The following is a 19,481-nucleotide window of genomic DNA, read 5'->3' as shown; positions in this document are numbered from 1 at the left end:
TCACCCGAGGGGCTCCGCCCTTGTACTGGCACCATGGCCGAGGGGCTACACCCTATTACCAGCAATGCGTCCGAGGGGGTGCATAAACGCAGCTCTACTGACCCCCGGGTTGAGGGTGTCACACCTACCGGTTCTAGGCCCGAGGTGCAGAGTAGGCCTTGTGATCCACACACATGAGTCCTGGAGGAGGCCGAGCCCAGCAGGCAGCCCAACAAAATGGTCACCACGCCAGAAAGAGGCACCTGTCCGACGCCATTCAAGGAATTCGGCGAAGAACCAGTGTCAAAGTGGGACTGGCTTCAACCAGGTACGTGGCCTACAGCCTACCCTTCTTACGCACAGGACAGTTTTCCTTTGCGCTCATATGGACAGGGTATGCAGCGGCCTCAGCAGCCCCCCGCTACCCTGTCCGCACCCCCTGCCACCGCTTCAGTCGGTGAGGAGGTTTTCTTCGAGAGGTTCCTCGGCCTCATGAAGTCACCGCGGATGGTCGTTATCCTCAGAGATGCCATCAGGGAAGTCATTCCCGCCATACTGCCGCACCACAGACAACTCCATCGGGTCCCCAGGCCCCGGTGCAGCCGCCTCCTCTGGCTCCAGAGCCAGCTCTGCAACCTCCGCCACCTCCTCAGCCTCTGGCTGCGGTCCCTGTACCCCAGCCTCTGGCACCATCTACTCCTCCTCTTCCACAAAATCCACCATATCCGCAGGATACGGACGAGGAGGAGGATCTGGACATGCCATCCTCAGCCAGTGACTTCCATGAACGTCTTACTGGGCTGGCGGAGTACCTGGGTCTTCCCCAACCCGAGGACGAGAAGCCGGCAGAGGGGGTTCTGGCTGAAGTCCTCACACAATGCCCCTCTGCCAAATCGGGGATTCCTATGCAGACTGATGTAGTCTCCCTGGACGCCAAGTACAGGCAGGTGGAGGGGGGGGGGGGGGGGATACACTCTTGCTCTCGGCCCATCCTCAGCCACACTCCTCAGTGATCGCTGCAGCATCACTATATTCCAAACACCAGTCGTCCTCAGCCTCTTACTCGGCGGCGCTGCTAGGCAAGGAGGAGATCTTGGAGGCGTATGGCAAGAAACTCTATTCCAACGCCTCTTTACATCTACGTCAGGCCAACGCTAATGCCATGCTGGCAGCTGCCAACCAAAGATTATGGCGGGAAATTGCAGACTTCCTCCCGGAACTCTCCACCCAGAGCCAATCACACTTTAAGGCAGGGCTATCTGAGGCCAAGCTGGTCGCGCATGACCTCATAGATTCCACAGTGGCCCATATTGACGCCTCAGGCCGTGCCATCTGTATTGCCACGGACATGAGAAGGGCAGCCTGGCTCCGGGCAACAAAATTCAACCCGGATGTCCAGGAATGCATACTAGATCTTCCATTTAAGGGGAGGTACCTCTTCCACTACGGACGAAGAGCTGGACAAAAAGAAAAACAGCTCACAAACAGCGAAGTCTTTGTCCATCCTTACAAAGACCACGCCCAAATCATACACTCAATCTGAGCAGTGCTCATAAAGAGGTCATACATACAGAGGGTTCTGTGGCTTCCACGAGCACAGATCCAGGCAGCCGGACTGCTCGCCGTCTCAGAACCGGCGCAAGCAACACAAGGGGGGTGGGAGGGGGAATAAGGGCTTTTTCCAGTCCCCCTCCTCAGCGACAGCCTCTGAGGGAAAGAAGGCATGACATTTGGTCCACATGTCTCTGGTGGGGGGCAGGCTTGCTCTCCATGCACATTTCTGGCACCAGAATTTCGCGGACCCCTGGATCCTCTCCATAGTATCCCCAGGGTACCGCCTTCCTATCCCAGCCTCTCCTCCCTCCTTCCCTCCTCTCCCACAGGTTGGGACAGCAACTCTTTTGGCGGAGATCCGGTCGCTCGTAGAGAGCCAGGCAGTGGAGGAAGTCCCAGCCTCCCAGCGAGGCTTTGGCTTTTACTCCAGGATTTTCACCATTCAGAAGAAGAATCAGGCAGGCCTGAGAGTTGTGTTGGACCTTTCCACCCTCAACCTCTCCTTATCCCTGAAAAAATTCAAGATGGTTTCGCCAGCTTTTATAGCGGAGACATTGGACAGGGGAGACTGCATGTGCTCCCTGGATCTGAAGGATGCATACCTACACGTCCCGATTTGGCAGCCCCATCGTTCTTTCCTACGGTTCAGGATCCTGGGCTACTATTTTCAATACAAGGTCCTTCCTTTTGGCCTCAACTCGGCCCCCAGGGTCTTTACCCAGACTCTGCAGTGGCGGCCCTCCTCAGAGCGCAGGCCCTCCACATCTACCCATGCCTCGATTATTGGCTCGTCAGGGCTACATCTCCGGAAGCGGTTCACCACTCTTGCCATGCCCTTACGAACACATTGCATGATCTGGGCTTCTCATTCAATCTCAAGAAGTCACAGCTGCAGCCGACGCAGATGCTGACATTCTTGGCTCTCATCTGGGACACGTGCTCCGAGAAAGTATTTCCGTCGGAGGACAAAATCTCGGCCATCAAGAGGACCACCACCCACTTCCTCAGCAGAGAAGTGACCTTGGCATGGTGGTACCTAAATCTCCTGGGCCTTCTGGCAGCGGTCTTATTAGCCGTTCCGCACACAAGACTAAGGATGACGAGGATTCAGCTGCACTTCGTGCCCTCATGGAACCAGGAACAGGGCTCTCAATCCGAGATGATCAACGTTCCTCCATCTCTTCACCCGGACCTGACTTGGTGGTCCAGAGACTGCAACCTGCGGTGGGGCAAGCCCTTCCAGCCGCTCTTTCCGCAGGCCACCATTACCACGGATTCCTCACTCGAGGGCTGGGAAGCCAGTCTGGATGATCTCTCGGTCCACGGCACCTGGACTCAACAGGAGCAGGAATACCACATCAATTGGCTAGAGCTGAACACCATCTGGCTGGCGCTCAGGGCATTCCTACCACTTCTCAGGGGCAAGGTTGTCCTCATCCAGACGGACAACTCGACCAGCATGTACTACGTCAACAAGCAGGGAGGCACCAGATCCCCTCCTCTGTGCAGACTGGCGATCAGCATGTGGGAGTGGGCCCTAGAAAACGACATTTACCTCAACAGTCCACCTCCCGGGGGAATCCAACCTGGAAGCGGACAGGATCAGCAGACTGGGAGCGGACAATTACGAGTGGCAACTAAACAACCTCGTTATTCAGGAGATTTTCAACAGGTGGGGTCACCCCAAGGTTGATCTCTTTGCCGCCTGGCACAACAAGAAGTGCCCCCAGTTTGCATCCTGGCAAGGTCGGGGCCCCGGCTCTCTGGGCGACGCATTTCACCTCAAGTGGACTGGCATGAAAGCCTACGCCTTTCCACCCACTCCCCTGATTCACAGGGTAATTTGCAAAATCAAGGCGTCTCGCCAACTCCTAATCATTGTAATAGCTCCATGGTGGCCGGCCAGGCCATGGTTTTCGGACCTGCTCAGTCTCTCGGAAGTGCCCCCGATTCACCTCCCGACAGGCCCAGCACATAATCTGGCTCAGCAGGGGGGGTGGAGTCATCCATCCTGCACCAGGAAAACTAGCCCTCACAGCGTGGTACCTGAGCAGATAACGCTGCGCCACCTTAGCCTCTCACAGGCCAATCTGGAGATCATACAGGGTGCCAGGAGCAAGGCTACCAGTGCCCAGTACAAAAGCAAATGGACCAGATTCTGCCACTGGGCAGACTCCAAGGTTATAGACACCCTGGCGTGCACCTTGGATGACGTGCTCTCCTTTTCGGCGCACCTTGCTCATTGAGGCGTGCAGGTGGACACCTGCCGCACATACCTCGCAGCCATTGGGGCTTACAGGAACTCGGAGGAGGGCATTTTCTCCTCCTCCAACTCTATCGTCAAGAAACATCTGACGGGACTCGCAAGGCTAAACCCGCCTGTCAAGAGACTGCACCTGGTGTGGGACCTCAACATAGTCTTGGGCACACAAACCGTTCGAGCCAATGGCGTCTGTGGACATCAGGCTGGTTACCATCAAGACGGCCTTACTAGTCGGCCTTAACTCAGCTCATAGAGTCAGCGAAATCCAGGCGCTGGTCGCCTCTGAGCCATATACCACCTTTCACTTGGACAAGATAGTCCTGCGGAACACCTGGCATTTCTGCCCAAGGTTCTGTCTGCTTTCCACTTGAACAAGGAAATAGTGCTTTGTTTTTCCCCGATCCAAGGGCGAAGCACAGAGAGTGCTGCACTGGCTGGATGTCGGGCGTGCCCTGAAATTCTACTTGGACAGGACCAAGGGCTTACGCAAATCGGACGCCCTGTTTGTCACTTTTGTGGGCTCAAGACCAGGCTATCAGGCCTCTAAGGCTTCCGTATACCACTGGATGGTCTTTGCCATCAAAGAAGCGTATGAGGACCAGCACAAGCCACTCCCGGCCAACATGCATGCCCACGCAGTCAGGGCCAAGGCAACGGCCATCGTATTCCAGCGCCATATCCCTTGGCAAGTCATAAGCAGGGCGGCCACTTGGGCCTCTCCCTCGGCTTTCTGCAAGCATTATTGTTTGGATGCGGGCTCTAGATCTGATGCGGCTTTCGGACAGGCGCTTCTCACGAACCTATTTGCTTAAGGATAGTCTCCTCTCCACCCAATCAGTTCTAATCGCCCATACAGTCTGGAAGAAAGGGGACGGGACATAAGAGTAATTATAATTAAAGTTACTCACCGTAGTGACTGACATACTCTTAGTCCATAGTCCCCTTTCCTCCATACGTCCCACCAACCTGCCCCGTAATAATACTGGTGTCATTAGACAATTTTAATTCTATTGTCGACGTGTCAATGGGGACTGAGGTGTGGCGCCGGAGGGTGGAGTCAGGGCAGCGCATGCTCCATGGGCCGCACCGCCGCGCGCCTCTAAATTTAAAGGGGAAGCAGTTTTTTTCTGGTGAAAAAGGTTCCGTCTTCCGTCCCTTGGAAGGGGCGTCCATACAGTATGGAGGAAAGGGGACTATGGACTAAGAGTGCGTTAGTCACTACGGTGAGTAACTTATAATTTCCTGGTGTACCCGCCTGCCAGGACTAACTACAAGTCGCCGCTTTCCTGGTTCACTCTCCTGCCAGGAGGAATACTCCTACTGCTAAATTTGATCTCTTCTTAGTGGCAGTATGGTTTACGGGTTAAGGATTTCCCCAAACTGGTGTCTTAAAAATTGAGAATTGTTCCTTATTTTCCTTCTTACTTGTTATTTATGATTTGTTGGCTGTTGGCAATAGGTTTCCCAGAGTTTACATCTCAGAAATGGGGAATTGACCCTTTTATATTTTGCCACTCAAGGGGTTTAAATGGGCTTTCACTTAACTCTCTTTGCCTCCCCCTCCTGCTTTCACTTTGTTCTCAGGCTCCCTGTGGCTTGATTGCAGGAGCGGAAAATGCTACAAAGCACCCCAGTGTCCTATATCTCTTCTGATGCTCACTGGTTACTGTTGGCAGCTTCAGCGTCCTCGGGTACTGCATGGCACAGCTGTTCTTCTCTTCGGCGTCTCAGGACCTCTTCGGTTCTCTAGCCGTCTGGGCCTCTCTCTTTAGGAGCCTATGCTGCTCCACTTTCAGTGACCACGGCTCTCCCGATCTCCTGTCTCCCTTGCAGACACTGCCACGTTCGCTTGCTCGCCTCTCTACACACCTGCTGCTTTTCACACGATCCGACCCCAAGCCACAGCTTGGGAGAGGGTTAGTTTCACCTAAAACTTCAGACACTTCGGTATCTTCGCAAACTGTTTCTGTCTCTGCTGCTCCTTTCCTTCCTCTTCCACCTCCACACAGTTGTGGTCCCCTTTCAGATTTAAATGTCCTGCTCAGGTGCCTTGCCTTCAAACAACTAGACAGCACATTCTCTTCGGTGGCACTTTTGATCCCCATTGACTCCTGATTCTTCTTCATCCCAGTACCACAGGCATTCTGGATCTTGAAGTCCATAATGGATGAAGTCTTTTAGGACTACTCATTTCTATTGTTGAAATGAGTATATGAATCTATGATTGTTGAAATGAATATAATTGGAGTTAGGAGATGTTGTATGCTTGGCAGTTACATTGGATTGCTCTACTTTACAATATGCCATTAATGCTTCAGGGAGAATAGTGAAATCATGAGTTAAAGAAGTCACCAATTCCCCTTGATAGGAGTCCCTTCCCATTTGATCCTCCCTCATAATACCACCCACAGTCTCGGGATCAGGTAGCAGCTGCCTTCCCCTGGCCACATGAGGAGACCCCTACCGATTGTTTTAGGGATGATCTCAGTAGATTTATCACAGTAATCAAGCCATTCTTCCATACAAATTCATTAATAATTGTAGCAACCAGGGGAACCATGTTACCTGATTGTTATAGTCCCTACAAGATGCTATATTTTCTTTTGTTTCTTTTTGTGTTGTCCAGCAACAAGCTTTACTGTTGCTCTTAAGTAATGTATTGATTCAGTGTGAAGCTGCTTCCAGAGAAGATGTGAAGATTGGCATAGCAGGAAGACCCTAGTCCTACCAGAATGCCCAGGCCAAGAATTCTCTATCCCTCCTACAGAGTATTTGTATTTGTTTTATTTATAACGCGAAAACCATCAGGCCCGGAGGCATCAGGGCGCAATTTGTACAAAGTTACCGTAATGCATATATACAGACATATAAATTACATTGACAGAATACTACCAGTGTTTCTATCTACATAAATTACAGTGCCGCTAAGGCTTAACAGTGGATATACCCATAGGGTGTACAGAAAGTAGTAACGGAGGTCAGCGGGCCATAGTATGTCAGACAAGGGCGCAGAACATGTTTTAGTGCTGGTCGAATAGCCAAGATTTGGTTTTGGACTTGAATGTGTTGAATGAGTCTTCAGCTCTGATTGTAGCGGGGAGGGAGTTCCATAGCTTAGAGGCTAGGACAGGGAAGCTAGTGCCCCCACCTTTTGAAATTTGAACCTAGGGATCAATAGACAGTGGGTCTGGGCAGTTCTTAGAGGTCGGGAGGTCGAGTGGCGAGACAGCCGACTACAGAGGTAGTTAGGGGCCTTGTTAGCCAAGCATTTGTGTGTGAGGGCAAGTGTTTTAGTGAGATTCTCTGCTGGACAGGTAGCCACTTTAGGTTAGTTCTGGATTCTGAAATGTGGTGGTTGCGGGGGATGTTTAGGGCAGCTCGAATGGCATTGTTCTGGGTTGTTTGAAGTTTATTCAGGTTCTCTTGGCTAGTACCTAAGTAAAGAGCACTACAATAACCAATTTTGGCCATAATGAGAGTTCTAGCTAGTGTGACACTGTTAGGGCTGGTAAGAAACGGTCTGCAAGCTGCAATGAGTTTGCATGTGTATGCAGAGGCAGATCTGACTGCATTTATTTGTCGAGATAAGGGTAGGGTGGCATCAAGGTAAAAGCCTAACGTTTTGGTGTCTTTCGAGACTCGTATGGTATTACCATCTATGGTGAATGACTGATAGGACGGCTCTAGTTTGCTCAGGCGTTGCGAGGTGCCCAGGATAAGGAGCTCTGTCTTGTCGTCGTTTAGGCATAACTGGTGTTGGGCCATCCAAGCTTGGATGACCAGGTAGACGTTGTTAAGGGCCTTGGTGTCAGCTAGATAATCACCTGAGATGGGAATGAGTATCTGGGTGTCGTCCGCATAGTTAGTGTAGGAGACACCTAGATAGTCAAGCACATCAAAGAGTGGTTTCGTGAAAATGTTATAAAGTGTAGGTGACACGCAAGTTCCCTGAGGTACGCCGCAGTGAATTGGGGAAGGATCCGCGGCTGCAGATGGGGCAAAGACCCTCATAGATCTATTGCTCAAAAAGGATTTGATCCAGGCCGCAGCAGAGGACGAGAAGTTGGCAGCAGAGTGGAGGTGCCTGCATAGGATCTGGTGGTTGACCAGATCAAAAGCGGCCGAGAGGTCGAGGAGTAGTAGCATTGCTAGTTTGTCCTTATCCTTCATTACCTCAATTTGGGTTTTTAGGTCTATTAAAGCAGTTTCCGTCCCGTGTCTGGGACGAAATCCAGATTGTCGTAGACCTAGCAGATTGTTAGATTCCAAGTAATCTTGGATCTGAAGGTATGCTGCGTGGTCTAAAATCTTAAGCAGAAACAGTACCGTGGTGATAGGTCGGAAGTTAGTAGGTATGCTTGGGTCTAGGGATGGTTTTATGAGCAGTGGGATCACCCAAGCGTCCTTAAGGTTGTCCGGGACAATACCCGTTTTAAAGGAGGAGTTGATGAAGGCCGTAATGAATGGGGCCAGATCATGTGCAGAGTCCTTAATGATGGGAGCTGGGCAAGGGTCACCTTGGCAGTTGGATGGCTCAATTCTCAGGATGATACTTTCTACCTCAGTAACGGTGAGCAGTGAGAAGGCAAATGGTTTGGTGTTAGTGTCTAGAGGGAGGGCCACAGCCCTAGCAGGGGTGAGTGAGCGCTTGTTGAGCTTCAGACTGTCCTGCTTGTCTTTCATTTTAGATTGTAGCGTAGAGATTTTATTCAGTAAGGCTGCTTGAATGTTAGCACACCATTTACTATCTTTCGTGCAGGTGTCTGGGGGGGGGGGGCTGGAGTTTCTAGCTCTTTTAGGATTCTGAAGAGTTCCTTTGTATTTGAATCAGCTTGCAGAATACAGTTATTAAGTGACTCTTTTTTTTGCAGTGATGATAGCATCTTTGTAGGTGAGTGAGGCAAGAAGGAAACCATCTTTATGCTCATCAGAAGGGTGGCTTTTCCAGCGATTTTCAGCACAGCGTTTAACTTTGCAGAGCATTCTTAACTGTGGGGTGAACCATGAATTAAGATGTGCTCGTGGTTTGGCCTTCCTAAATTTGAGTATCCCTTTTCCCCAGATCCATTGGTTCTCCCAAGGCTTGCAGTTATGGGGGTTCTCAGACAGTAATCTGATCCTCCAAAGGTTCGTCATCTCTTCTGCCACTACTGTAAGGTTAAACCTGTTGAGTATCAGAAAAGATAATTCATTTGCTGTACTTCCATTTTACATAAATGCTCATGTCCACTCTGGGATTCCATTGGCTGGACTGCCGAATCTCCTCCATTGCCTTTTGCTTTACTTTCAAGCCCCTTTGGCAAAATTCTTCATTTGCAACTGACCCTCTTTATATAACCCCCAATTCTTCGCCCCATCCTCCCTTCCAGCTGGCTCTTTGTGCACAACTGGTTCCTTTACAGATTTATATTACTGGTTTTAAAATGCTCCCCACCCTCCACCTACCCAACCTGTCTGTCTAGTGCTTCTCCCCATCTCGCTCCTTTCATTCTAGCACCGTCATCAATCGCTTCATCCTACTTGTGCACCTTCCTGTTTCTGACCCTTCTCTCTTCCTGCACTGCTTGAACTCCCTAGCACCTGAAATCAAAAGCAACACCAACATTCATATATTCACGTTGGCCTTCAAGCTCCATCTTTTCATCCATGAAAGGGCCCCTACACTATACCATCAACTTTCGCAACTCCCATCCCCTCTCCATGTTTACTACTGTGTATAATTTGATATATCTATATATCTACTCTTCCTAGGTCTCCTGTTTGCTCACATTCTCCCAATTCTATGTCCCACCACTGCCCTAAGATCTGGTTGCATCCTTATAATGGTTTATCTTGTAGGGCACCTTTTTATGGGTTAACCTGACTACTATATGTGAAGATGTACGTATTTCTTGTTTTAATACCAAACCAAAGTTGCACATGGGGAAATACACATTTCTTCTACCATATAGAGTGTTGCGGAAGTTGCTACTCACGTCTACTGCTGAAGTCATTTAAATACAATGTTATGTTTCTTTCAAGAGATTGTTCTGTGGAAACAGATTGACATGCTTTTCTGTTTTGTTTTTTAGGGCTCTGTGTTTTGTGTCCGAACAGTAACAATTCCCTCCTTGCATTCCCTGCCACTCATACTGGACATGTGCAGATTATAGACCTGGCAAATACAGAGAAACCTCCCGTAGACATACCAGCGCATGAAGGGGTCTTGAGCTGTATTTCCTTAAACTTACAAGGAACAAGAATTGCAACAGCATCCGAGAAAGTAAGGTGTTATAGTTCCATCAATGTGATGAGCATTTTCTAGTCTCTGTGCAAATGGGTTAAGAAAGATGATTTCATTTACTTGTCATAATGAATCAGAATTTGAATCCACCAGGCATAGAAGAAACACCCAACTTATGTTAGTGATAACTGATTAGGCTCTCTTTTTAGAGCCCCATTAGATCACTCTACTTGGCTTAGAGTGTTTGGTTAATGAGATCGTAACTCTCCAAGTAACAGGATGGCATGAAGAGTCTAGGCAAACCTTGAAGGGTGAACTGATTTAAAGATAAAGTAAATAATCTTGATATCAGACAATAAGGGAAGGTCGACAAAATAGATCTTTGTAGGGATCATTCACAAGCTATACAGATAAGTACACATAAAATAAATTTGCAGAATATAGGAACACAAGGTAGTTTTGACAGGACCATAGAGTCTTCAAATGGTACACAGCTTTTGTAAGACGTGAAGGCTTTAGAAACATTGCACCCAAAGTCTCAATATTCATTCTGTTGGCCCATAGGAAACAATAGACCATTGGTATCTAATGGTGGAAAATAGTCTGCACATGGGGAGGCGGACACTGAAAAGGATAGCAGACCCAAAGATCCCAGCCCCCCATCAACATCCAGAGGACTTTCCATAGGCCCTTTGGTAAGAGTGTTGCACGTGCCGAGCCTCCAAACAGGAGATTGCAAATGTAAGTAACTACACACTCTTGCAGGGAAAGACTCTGCTCTTGTTGAGCCAAGTTAAGCACAGGAGCTCTACAACCCTAGACAAATGGAATATACCTTCACAGCTTATTCCCAAGACCCACAACAGTAGAGCTGGTGAAGAAAAGCAGATGATTGGTGAGATTAATTTTTAGAACCAACCCTGTGGACATATTCGGACAGGCCACCCTATTCTGATCAACAGTGACAAAACACTAAGGTCTAGCCACACTCTTTCTGGGTAATGTGACTGAATAGCAAAGGGTTAGGAGGGTGTGAGAGTGGGGAAGGTTTCAGTTAAACACACACACAGCACTCTTAATAATTAAAGTTTGGCAGAAAGTATAAAAATCCAGTTATTTATTTATGCCTTAGACAAACTCTTATCAATGAAAAACCTAAGTTAAGTAACGCATCACTAATAATATACACACAGTAACCTTGGTGTGTTATACTTGGAGCACTAACACTTCACATTTAAATACAGTTAGAATCGATTTTCAGCAAGCAAATAAAGTAATTGCACCCAGTGAATAATCAATACTTGGAGAACTAATAGGTTGAGAATAAATGAGTTGGCAACACCACAACTAAACCTTAGAAATAAGCTATTATCCTTAAAAGGCTGTCCCCTAGATAAAAAAGAAGGGGTCCAGTGCCCTTAGAATCACAGGTCCCAATAGACATATTTTCAGGAGGCTCAGAGTCACTTTATGAAGATTGTGCAAGTGTTAGGTCTAGGAGCCACGAACATGGCCAAATAACTTGTTCTTTGGAAAAGTGCCCTCTTGGGAGGGTCTAGACTGCCTTGGTGGGTGGGACCAGACTGATATGTTTTATTTGCATTTGTTTTATAACATCACATTACTGTTATCAATATTCATTGTCGGCACACCTTCATTAACCACCCCCAATCCCGCAATACAACCAACTTCCTTTAAGTTAACCCCAGAACCAATAACTCATGGCTTGTAGTCCACAGCAGTCCTTCCAGGGGCGCTCCTCTTTCACCCTCCCTGTGATCCCGCCTAGGCCCCTCTCCTCCATCCATCCATCTCCCCCATATCCCGCCACTCCCCCATACTGCTACCTCAAACCATGAGTTCAAGGGGGGGTTTTCAACTGGCGGGCTAAACAATGAGTGTACCAGGGCATTCCAGGCTGTCACATTCTTTGAACTCTCCTTCGTTTCTGTCTGCATGGCGTCATATCACACTGCTGCCTAGGCCACAGACCAGTATCGTTGGTCACTCCACCAGCCTTCTATACGTGAACCTTTGTGAGATTTCCAAACCATAGCAATCCTCCTCTTTGCAAACACCCAAGCCAGGTCCAACATCCTGTTTGCTGGTTTAGCACTTTTTGGGCACGGGAATACCCCACGTAGACAAGCCTCTGGGGACCAGGCGTATCTAGTGACACCCCTGTCTCTGAATCTCATTTAAATATTCTGCCAGAACTCTTTAACTATCGAGCACACCCAGAACATGTGTATCATGTCCGCCCTCTCCTTTCCACACCTGGGGCATCCCCCGCCGTCAAGCCCGGGAGTTGTGAAATGTTATGCAGTCATGTAGGCCCTGTGGAGTACATAGAACTGGGTCAACTTAAACCTTACATTCCTTGAGACCCTCTTTGGGTATAACAGTGCTCTGGACTATTCTGACCCTGTCAGCGTCCTCGCTATATTTTCTTCTCATTTAGGTCTTGCTTTGGTAAGATCTTCTGATAATGCTGCTATAAGAACTAATTACACAAAGTTGCCCTTAACATTATCTATCGAAAATAAATTGGAAATAATTGGGCATTTAAAGAACTCCCGAGCTCCTGGACCTAATAGTCTACCCTCCATTGTCATTTCATTTTTACTTTATGCATGATAGTATGTAAAGAACAACATATTCCTGTATCATGGAATACTGCTATACTGATCCCTGTGCTTAAGCATGTGCTAGAGAAATGCCTGAAAACTACCGCCTTCTGTCAATACTGGATTCTACCAGTAAAGTGTTGGCAGCGATTGTTTTAGAAAATCTGCATTGCTGGATTAAAGCTAATTCTCTTTTCCATCCACTTCAATCTGGCTTTAGAGCAGGGACTAGTACTACCTATAATATTTGTTTACTTGATGCGATAACAACTAGAGCTAAATTGAGCTATAACCCTTCTGTCTACATAACATTTGTGGACTTTAAATCCGCTTCGACAGTGTTAACTGATTAAAACTTTGGGATATTTTGTCTAAAATGAACTGTCCTAGCTGGCTACTTGATACTTTGATTAAATTGCATATTAACGACGGCACACACATTTGTCTTGATAATGGTCAATTATCTCAACCAGTTAGGGTCAATAAAGGGGTAAATCAGGGATGCCTATTGGCGGCTCACTTGTTTGATCTATATTTAGCTGATTTGATACGTCGATTATCAGCCAAGGCTAACTGCCCGGTCAAGTTTGAAGATATAATGGTCTCCGCCCTCCTGTACGCTGACAATCTCATTATCGTTGATCACACGTGCAGAGGCATGCAATCCATGGTTGAAGAACTGGGATGTTTTGCTAAAGCATATTGTGTTACGATTAATCTAAAAAAGACACAATGTTTTCCCACAAAAAATGTATAAATTGAAAATGGAAGTATCCTGCGGACATATTGAATGCACTGATATTTACAAGTATCTTGGTGTGTGGTTTAGCAGCAAAATCGGGTACAGTTTGTTGACCGAGGATAAGATCAGACGAGCGAAGCAAATAACAATACTTGTGAGGAGATTTGTTAACAACGATGCTGGGTATTCCCTGAAAGGGATTCTGATACTCTACAGGCAGTGGCTCACCCCTGTTATTACGTATGGTATGGAAGCGATATCAATGGAAAATCTTCTCTGGTTGAATAAAATAGAGGGGTTCTTTTGGCGTAACATTCTGGTATTGCCCCTTCTTGCCCTATCCAATATATCAGGGTTGAACTTGCTCTCCAATCCCTGAAATCCATTGTATTTCAACAACGATGCCTTTTGTTTTTGAAAGCCATCTGTCATCCTGAAAGTCACCTGCCCTGTAGTCTTGGTTCAGAAGTAATCAAATTAGAGAAACCTAATCATTTGAACATTTACGATACCACTTGTCGCCAGCTTTTCCATGAACTCAATTGGTCAGTTGCGCGTAGTCGCTGTGGTCGATTTAAATCAAATCTTCCTTTAAGGCCAAACTGAGGAGAAAAGACTGGGAAAAGAATTTCATTCGAATGAGTGAACTTTACAACTATAAATATATCGAAGGGATGGTACATGAATATTTATGTCCTCAAATGTACCTGATATATTTCCCTGACCCTTTAGTACGTAGTAGTTTTGTGCCCCACCCCAGCTGAGGAGGACATAGACATCCCAACGAGGAGGGTGAGGGTGCCTGTCCCACATGGAGTGAACTGGAGTACCCAGGGGGCATAATTTCTTTTCCATGCTCTCTCTCTGCCCTCACTACCTGGAAGGAGCAGTGAGCAAAGATAAGTGAGGCACCAACCCACCTTGAGCTGATCTGGGGAAAGGAGGAATCCCCCACCCCCCATGCTGTGGACCCCACTAGAGCAGCAAGATGGTTCCTCCACATCCAGAGCTAGAACCCACAATGACATTAATCACACGTCAACCCTGCACTCAAGAGCCTAAGTGATAGGGACAGGGTGGGACGCATGCATCCCTGTCCTGAAGGAGTCTTTAACAGCCCCTGCTTTCTCTTCATCACAAGGGGGTCCCCTCTTCGGTCCCAGACCAAATCCTAGCGGAATATGTGGGGCACATGTTCCATTCTCTCTTGCCACATCTTGAGAAGTCCCAACTCATCTTGAATCCCACCCACCGACTGCGCCCCGGAAGAGGGTTAGAGACGGACTCCCCCAACCCAGATGTTATCACCCCGGTCCACTTTTACACTACTAAGGAGGCAATAATGGTGATAGGTTGCTCCAGAGATGAGCTGTCATTTCAAGGGTTCCCCCCTGCAATTCTTTCAGGACCTGGACGCAGCAACAATACTGAAGCGGAGGGCACTGAGGCCATTAACACTATTTCTTCGAGACCAAAAGATTAGGTATCGCTGGCTGTTCCCTACTGCACTCCAATTCTCTTACAAAGGGGTCCCTCGAGCAAACACACATCTGGAGGATGCACAAACGATCTTGAATCACACCCCATTGGATAAAAGAGATGGCTCCCCCCTCGACTCTCCTGAAGGCATAGAAGACCTCCTTCCCAAGGCGAGATGGACAGCCTGGCAAAGGCCCAGAAAGGGCGAACTGCAAGATGAACGTCCCTGTCGGTCCGACTGGTCGGGTACAAGATGCTGTCAACATTGACACATCCGATGCCGCCCTGGGCTCGATGATTCAGCCAACTGGCCCAAGGGAAGTTAAGGCGATAAGGAACGCAATGTGTTCATAGCGGGCTTTGCACGGTCCATGCCTGACTCCAAGGTGAATGGCATCTAAAAACCCGTGGAGTGAACTGTGGGCAGTTTTGTTCCAGTTTGTTGAGGAAGTTGCCGACCAAAAATTATCAGTATCCCACCAGTTCATTGTTACAGCTTCAAGTTGGAAGCGCAAGTTAAAAGCCTGGTTGCGTAGTGGAGCTATGAAAACAAAAGACTTGAATGGCGGATGAGTTGGACCCATCTCTCTACCCTCCCCCAACTTCTCTTCCCCCCATTTGGCAAACTCGAACAGCCCGGAGGGCATATCACCCCACCAAAAATTTAACTTTATCTCAGTAAACGTGAAGGGCTTGAACTCTCCCCCAAAACAGAAAGGGACATTACAGCGGCTTCAGGATATGGAGGGCTCGGTGGTCTTCCTTCAGGAAACTCAACTGCTGCCACAGGACTTTACACACCTCCGAAATAGGCAGTTCCTTCTTCAATACTTGGCCTCCAGTGGAACTAAGAAAGGGGGGACAGCCATACTCCTAGCCAAGGGAATCCAATTCGGAGCACTGGAGACGCTATGTTGCCAAGAAGGATGATACACAACAATTAAAGGCTTTATATGGACAGCTCTATTCCCTCATTTCAGTTTATGACCCAATGAGAGACAAGAGGCATTCTACGAGGCACTGGGAGATAAACTCGGTCCTTTCATAGAAGGCCAAACCGTCATCGCAGGGGACTTCAATGGGGTCCCAGACCCTCTGTGGGATAGATCGCACCCACCAGCCCCCAGGGACTACAAGATTGCCACTGGACTACTTCATCTCTTTCGGACACTCAGGGTCGTGGACTCATGGAGGGTGTTGCATCAAGGCGAAAAGGACTTTTTTTTCACACGTGCACCTGATATCATCCCGGATAGACCTTTTGCTGACCTCTCCACAAATTCTTACTTTCGTTAAGTGGCCATAGGGACAAAAGCTCTGTCGGACCATGCTCCGATCAAATTAACACTGGGAGCCCATAACTCGGAACCGCCTCCCCGACCTCGCTGGAGTCTATACGACCCAATTCTGAACGACATGCCACTAAGGGACGCTATAGTCAAAGTAATCCGGAACTACTTTCAAGAGAACCCGGTGGAGGACACGACCCCAGCCAATACTTGGGATGCCATGAAGGGCCGTAGTCAGGGGTGGGGGGAGCTGATTGCCCATGGGGCAGCATATCGTAAACGTAAACAGCGGACCCGCACGCAGCTGGAAGAAGAGGTCCGAAAGGCCGAGGGCAAGCACAAAAAAGGCTGGTCGCCGATGGTCCACCGTTCTCTGCAACTAGCCGGGAGGAAGCTGGAAGCCCACTATGCAGAGGAGACGGCCCATTTACTGGCCAAATCCAAACAAGGCTACTACGCTAAAAATAATAAGGCAAACAATCTCCTCATGGATAAATTAGCTACGGCAGAGAAAAGGAATACCATTGTATGCCTACGAGACCTGCACAGCGAGGCCCATTATTCTTTTTTTAAATTTATTTTTATTGTATTATATTAACTTTGCAGAAAACACATGTCAGATGCGGTACAATAATGAACTGGTATCTCAGACAGTGGATGCATCGATGATTCCACAAAAAGGAAAAATAATTTTCTCATTTACCTTTCCCTTCCCATTCCCCCATCCCCTCCTACACCTTCCCTCCTCCCCCAACTCATCCTCAGGAAGAGTAATAAAGCAACAAAGTGTTAAGCAAAAGGACCACCTTTGTAACTTGCGTGTCACTCAAATTTGCCACACAATAACATGGTCAAGTCCGGGACCAGTCGCCATCTTAAAATCCCCAGCTAAAAGAGGAGAGTATAATATGCTTGACAGTGCCGCTAGAATATCGTTACAGGTGAAACCAAACTCTGAGGAGAGACGTACTACGATGGGGCCAACAAGGCTTCTCGGTAAGTCGCATAGTGTTGGGAACCTGATCAGGTCAATGATTTTGAGTCATGGAGTGCAGCGGTGAGGCTTTCCATTTCATAAATGGCATGTGCTTGGGTGATCCATTCCCTTTTTGAAGGCAAGGTGACACACTTCCATCTGATTGTCGGACATACTGGTGCTGCCAGAAAAAGATTGCGGGGCATGTGCGTTAGCAATGTGTACTCTTCTTCCTCTCGCTATTCAATGCCAAACAATACCAATAATGGAGATAGTGACCTGGAGATCCCATCAACCGCTCGGATCCACCCCAGAAGGTCTGAATGTGCACACAGTTCCACCATTGGTGCCTGTAATCACTCACCTCCTCACATCCCCTCCAGCAAAGCGGGGATACTCCTGGATACATTTTGGAAGAACATTGAAGGTGTGTAATGCCATCTTAACAGCAATTTTACACTGTGCATTATGTATTGCATGGAGATGGTCGAGCCCCACACACCCATGTGGATTGCCTGCCACGCATCTGGGGAGTCACAAAGTGCCAGGTCTATGTCCCATTTGTGTTCTGAGGTGGGTTGTGTCAGATGGCCCCTTGTGAGCAGTGCATTAGATATTGCGGCAATCAGTCCCCTTGAGCCCCGGTTCTTTGCTAGGACTTGCTGAAATGCAGTGAGGGGGCGACGCAGGGAATCTCCCCATCGCGGATCATGGAGAGTACTCTTCAGCTGCTAGTACAGCCGAGGGGGAATTGAGATGCCATGCAGCGCTTGTTCTAGCTCTTCCTTCTGAAGGTACTCTCCCTTCCTCCACATCTGCCCAGCTCTGACTAAGCCCTCCTCATATGACGGTTGGAAGCGGAGGACTGGACATCGGTGATCCTGTATTGGTGGGGACCGAATGCAGCTAAGGCGGGACGGCCACGTTGTTGTACTCTTCCTGAGATGTGAAGGACGTCACATGGACCATAATACGGTCAGAACTGGGTGCTCCCGAATTTTACGGGGTAAGGAAGCACGTGGAACACGTAACCATTTGTCTAGGGTGACCGGATCGAAAAGGGAGTTCTCTAGGGGGACCCACTGTTTCTCTGGGTTTTCCCAGAGGTGGTCTGAGAGTATCCTAAGTTGGGCAGCTCTATAGTATTCAGAGAAATCAGGAAACCCTGTGCCTCCCTTGTCTTTTGGCAGGATTAAGGTCCTATATGGAATTCTGGGCTTGAAAGCCAGTTAGTGTTAGTATTCTACTAAGAATGTATCCAGGATTATGACTGGCAGGGACTGGAAGAGGAAGTGAAACCTAGGGAGAACGTTCATTTTGATAGTCGTAAACCTTGCTGCCCAAGACAGTGACAATTTGGATAATCTGTTCAGATCGGATTTAACAGTGTTCCAAAGAGGCGGAAAATTTGCCTGAAACAGGTTGCTTAGGGTCGGCATGATATTCACCCCCAGATATCTAATCGCTTCCGTTTGCACTTGGAACCCCATCTTGTGGTTAGCTGAGATGGTAGTGGGCTGGTCGGGTGAAGGGGCATCGCAATTGTTTTCTTTAAATTGGCTCAGAATCCGAACAGTCTTCCGTATTCCTGCATGGTCTTAAAAAGGACAGGGACGGATTCCGACGGGCGTGTGAGGTATGTCAGGATGTAGTCCGCGAACATCGCCAATTTATATTCCTTCTCCCCCTTTACCATACCATGGATTTGGGCGTTCCAACGCACCTTCTGTGCAAAGGGCTCGATTACCAGGGCGTACAACAACGGGGAGAGGGGACATCCCTGTCTCGTGCCTCGAGTTAGGGAGAAACAGTCAGAAGGGATGCCATTAACGAGAACCCTTGCAGAGGCATTGCGGTGTAATGCACTAGCCCCGCTAGTCCAGACCTCCCCCAAGCCTTCCCATTCCATCACTGCGTTCAAGAAAGGCCACTTGACGCGATCAAAATCCTTTTCGGCATCGATGGACATCAAGTGGGACAGTCTTCCCCTTTGTCGGGATGTGCCATAAGATCTAGGGTTTTCCGAACATTATCTGCCCCTTGCCTGCCTTTTATGTATCCCACTTGGTCTGAGTGGACCTGTTGGGGGAGAACCAGAGCCAGTCGGGAAGCCAAGATGCCGGCGTAGAGTTTAGCGTCAACATTTATGAAGGAAATCGGGTGATAAGATGTGCAATCTGAGGCGTCTTTGCCCTCTTTGGGATAACAACTATTCTTGACTTTGCAAACGATGGAGGGGCCTGCCCGGTCTCTAGTATTGAGTTGAAAAGTTTAGTTAGGTGAGGGATGAGGGCACAGGAGTTTGCCTTGTATAAAGCTGGGGTGAAACCGTCTTGCCCGGGAGCAGAG

The 19,481-nt window shown here is 48.4% G+C and overlaps 1 protein-coding gene across 2 annotated transcripts in view; it reads left to right on the top strand.

Moving 5' to 3' along the window:
- Positions 1-19,481, top strand: part of WDR45B (WD repeat domain 45B) — a 1,026,954-nt gene that overhangs the window by 645,849 nt on the left and 361,624 nt on the right. For both annotated transcript variants that reach the window (XM_069654530.1, XM_069654532.1), the window contains one exon: positions 9,868-10,058. In XM_069654530.1, the coding sequence (XP_069510631.1) occupies positions 9,868-10,058 (191 nt within the window). The remainder of the gene's footprint in view (positions 1-9,867; positions 10,059-19,481) is intronic.

Source organism: Ambystoma mexicanum, chromosome 3q (assembly GCF_040938575.1).
Source record: "Ambystoma mexicanum isolate Mex_15411 chromosome 3q, UKY_AmexF1_1, whole genome shotgun sequence".
Classification (NCBI taxonomy): domain Eukaryota; kingdom Metazoa; phylum Chordata; class Amphibia; order Caudata; family Ambystomatidae; genus Ambystoma; species Ambystoma mexicanum.
The sequence above is the reverse complement of the archived record's forward strand: the minus strand, read 5'-3'. Positions and strand labels throughout refer to the sequence as shown.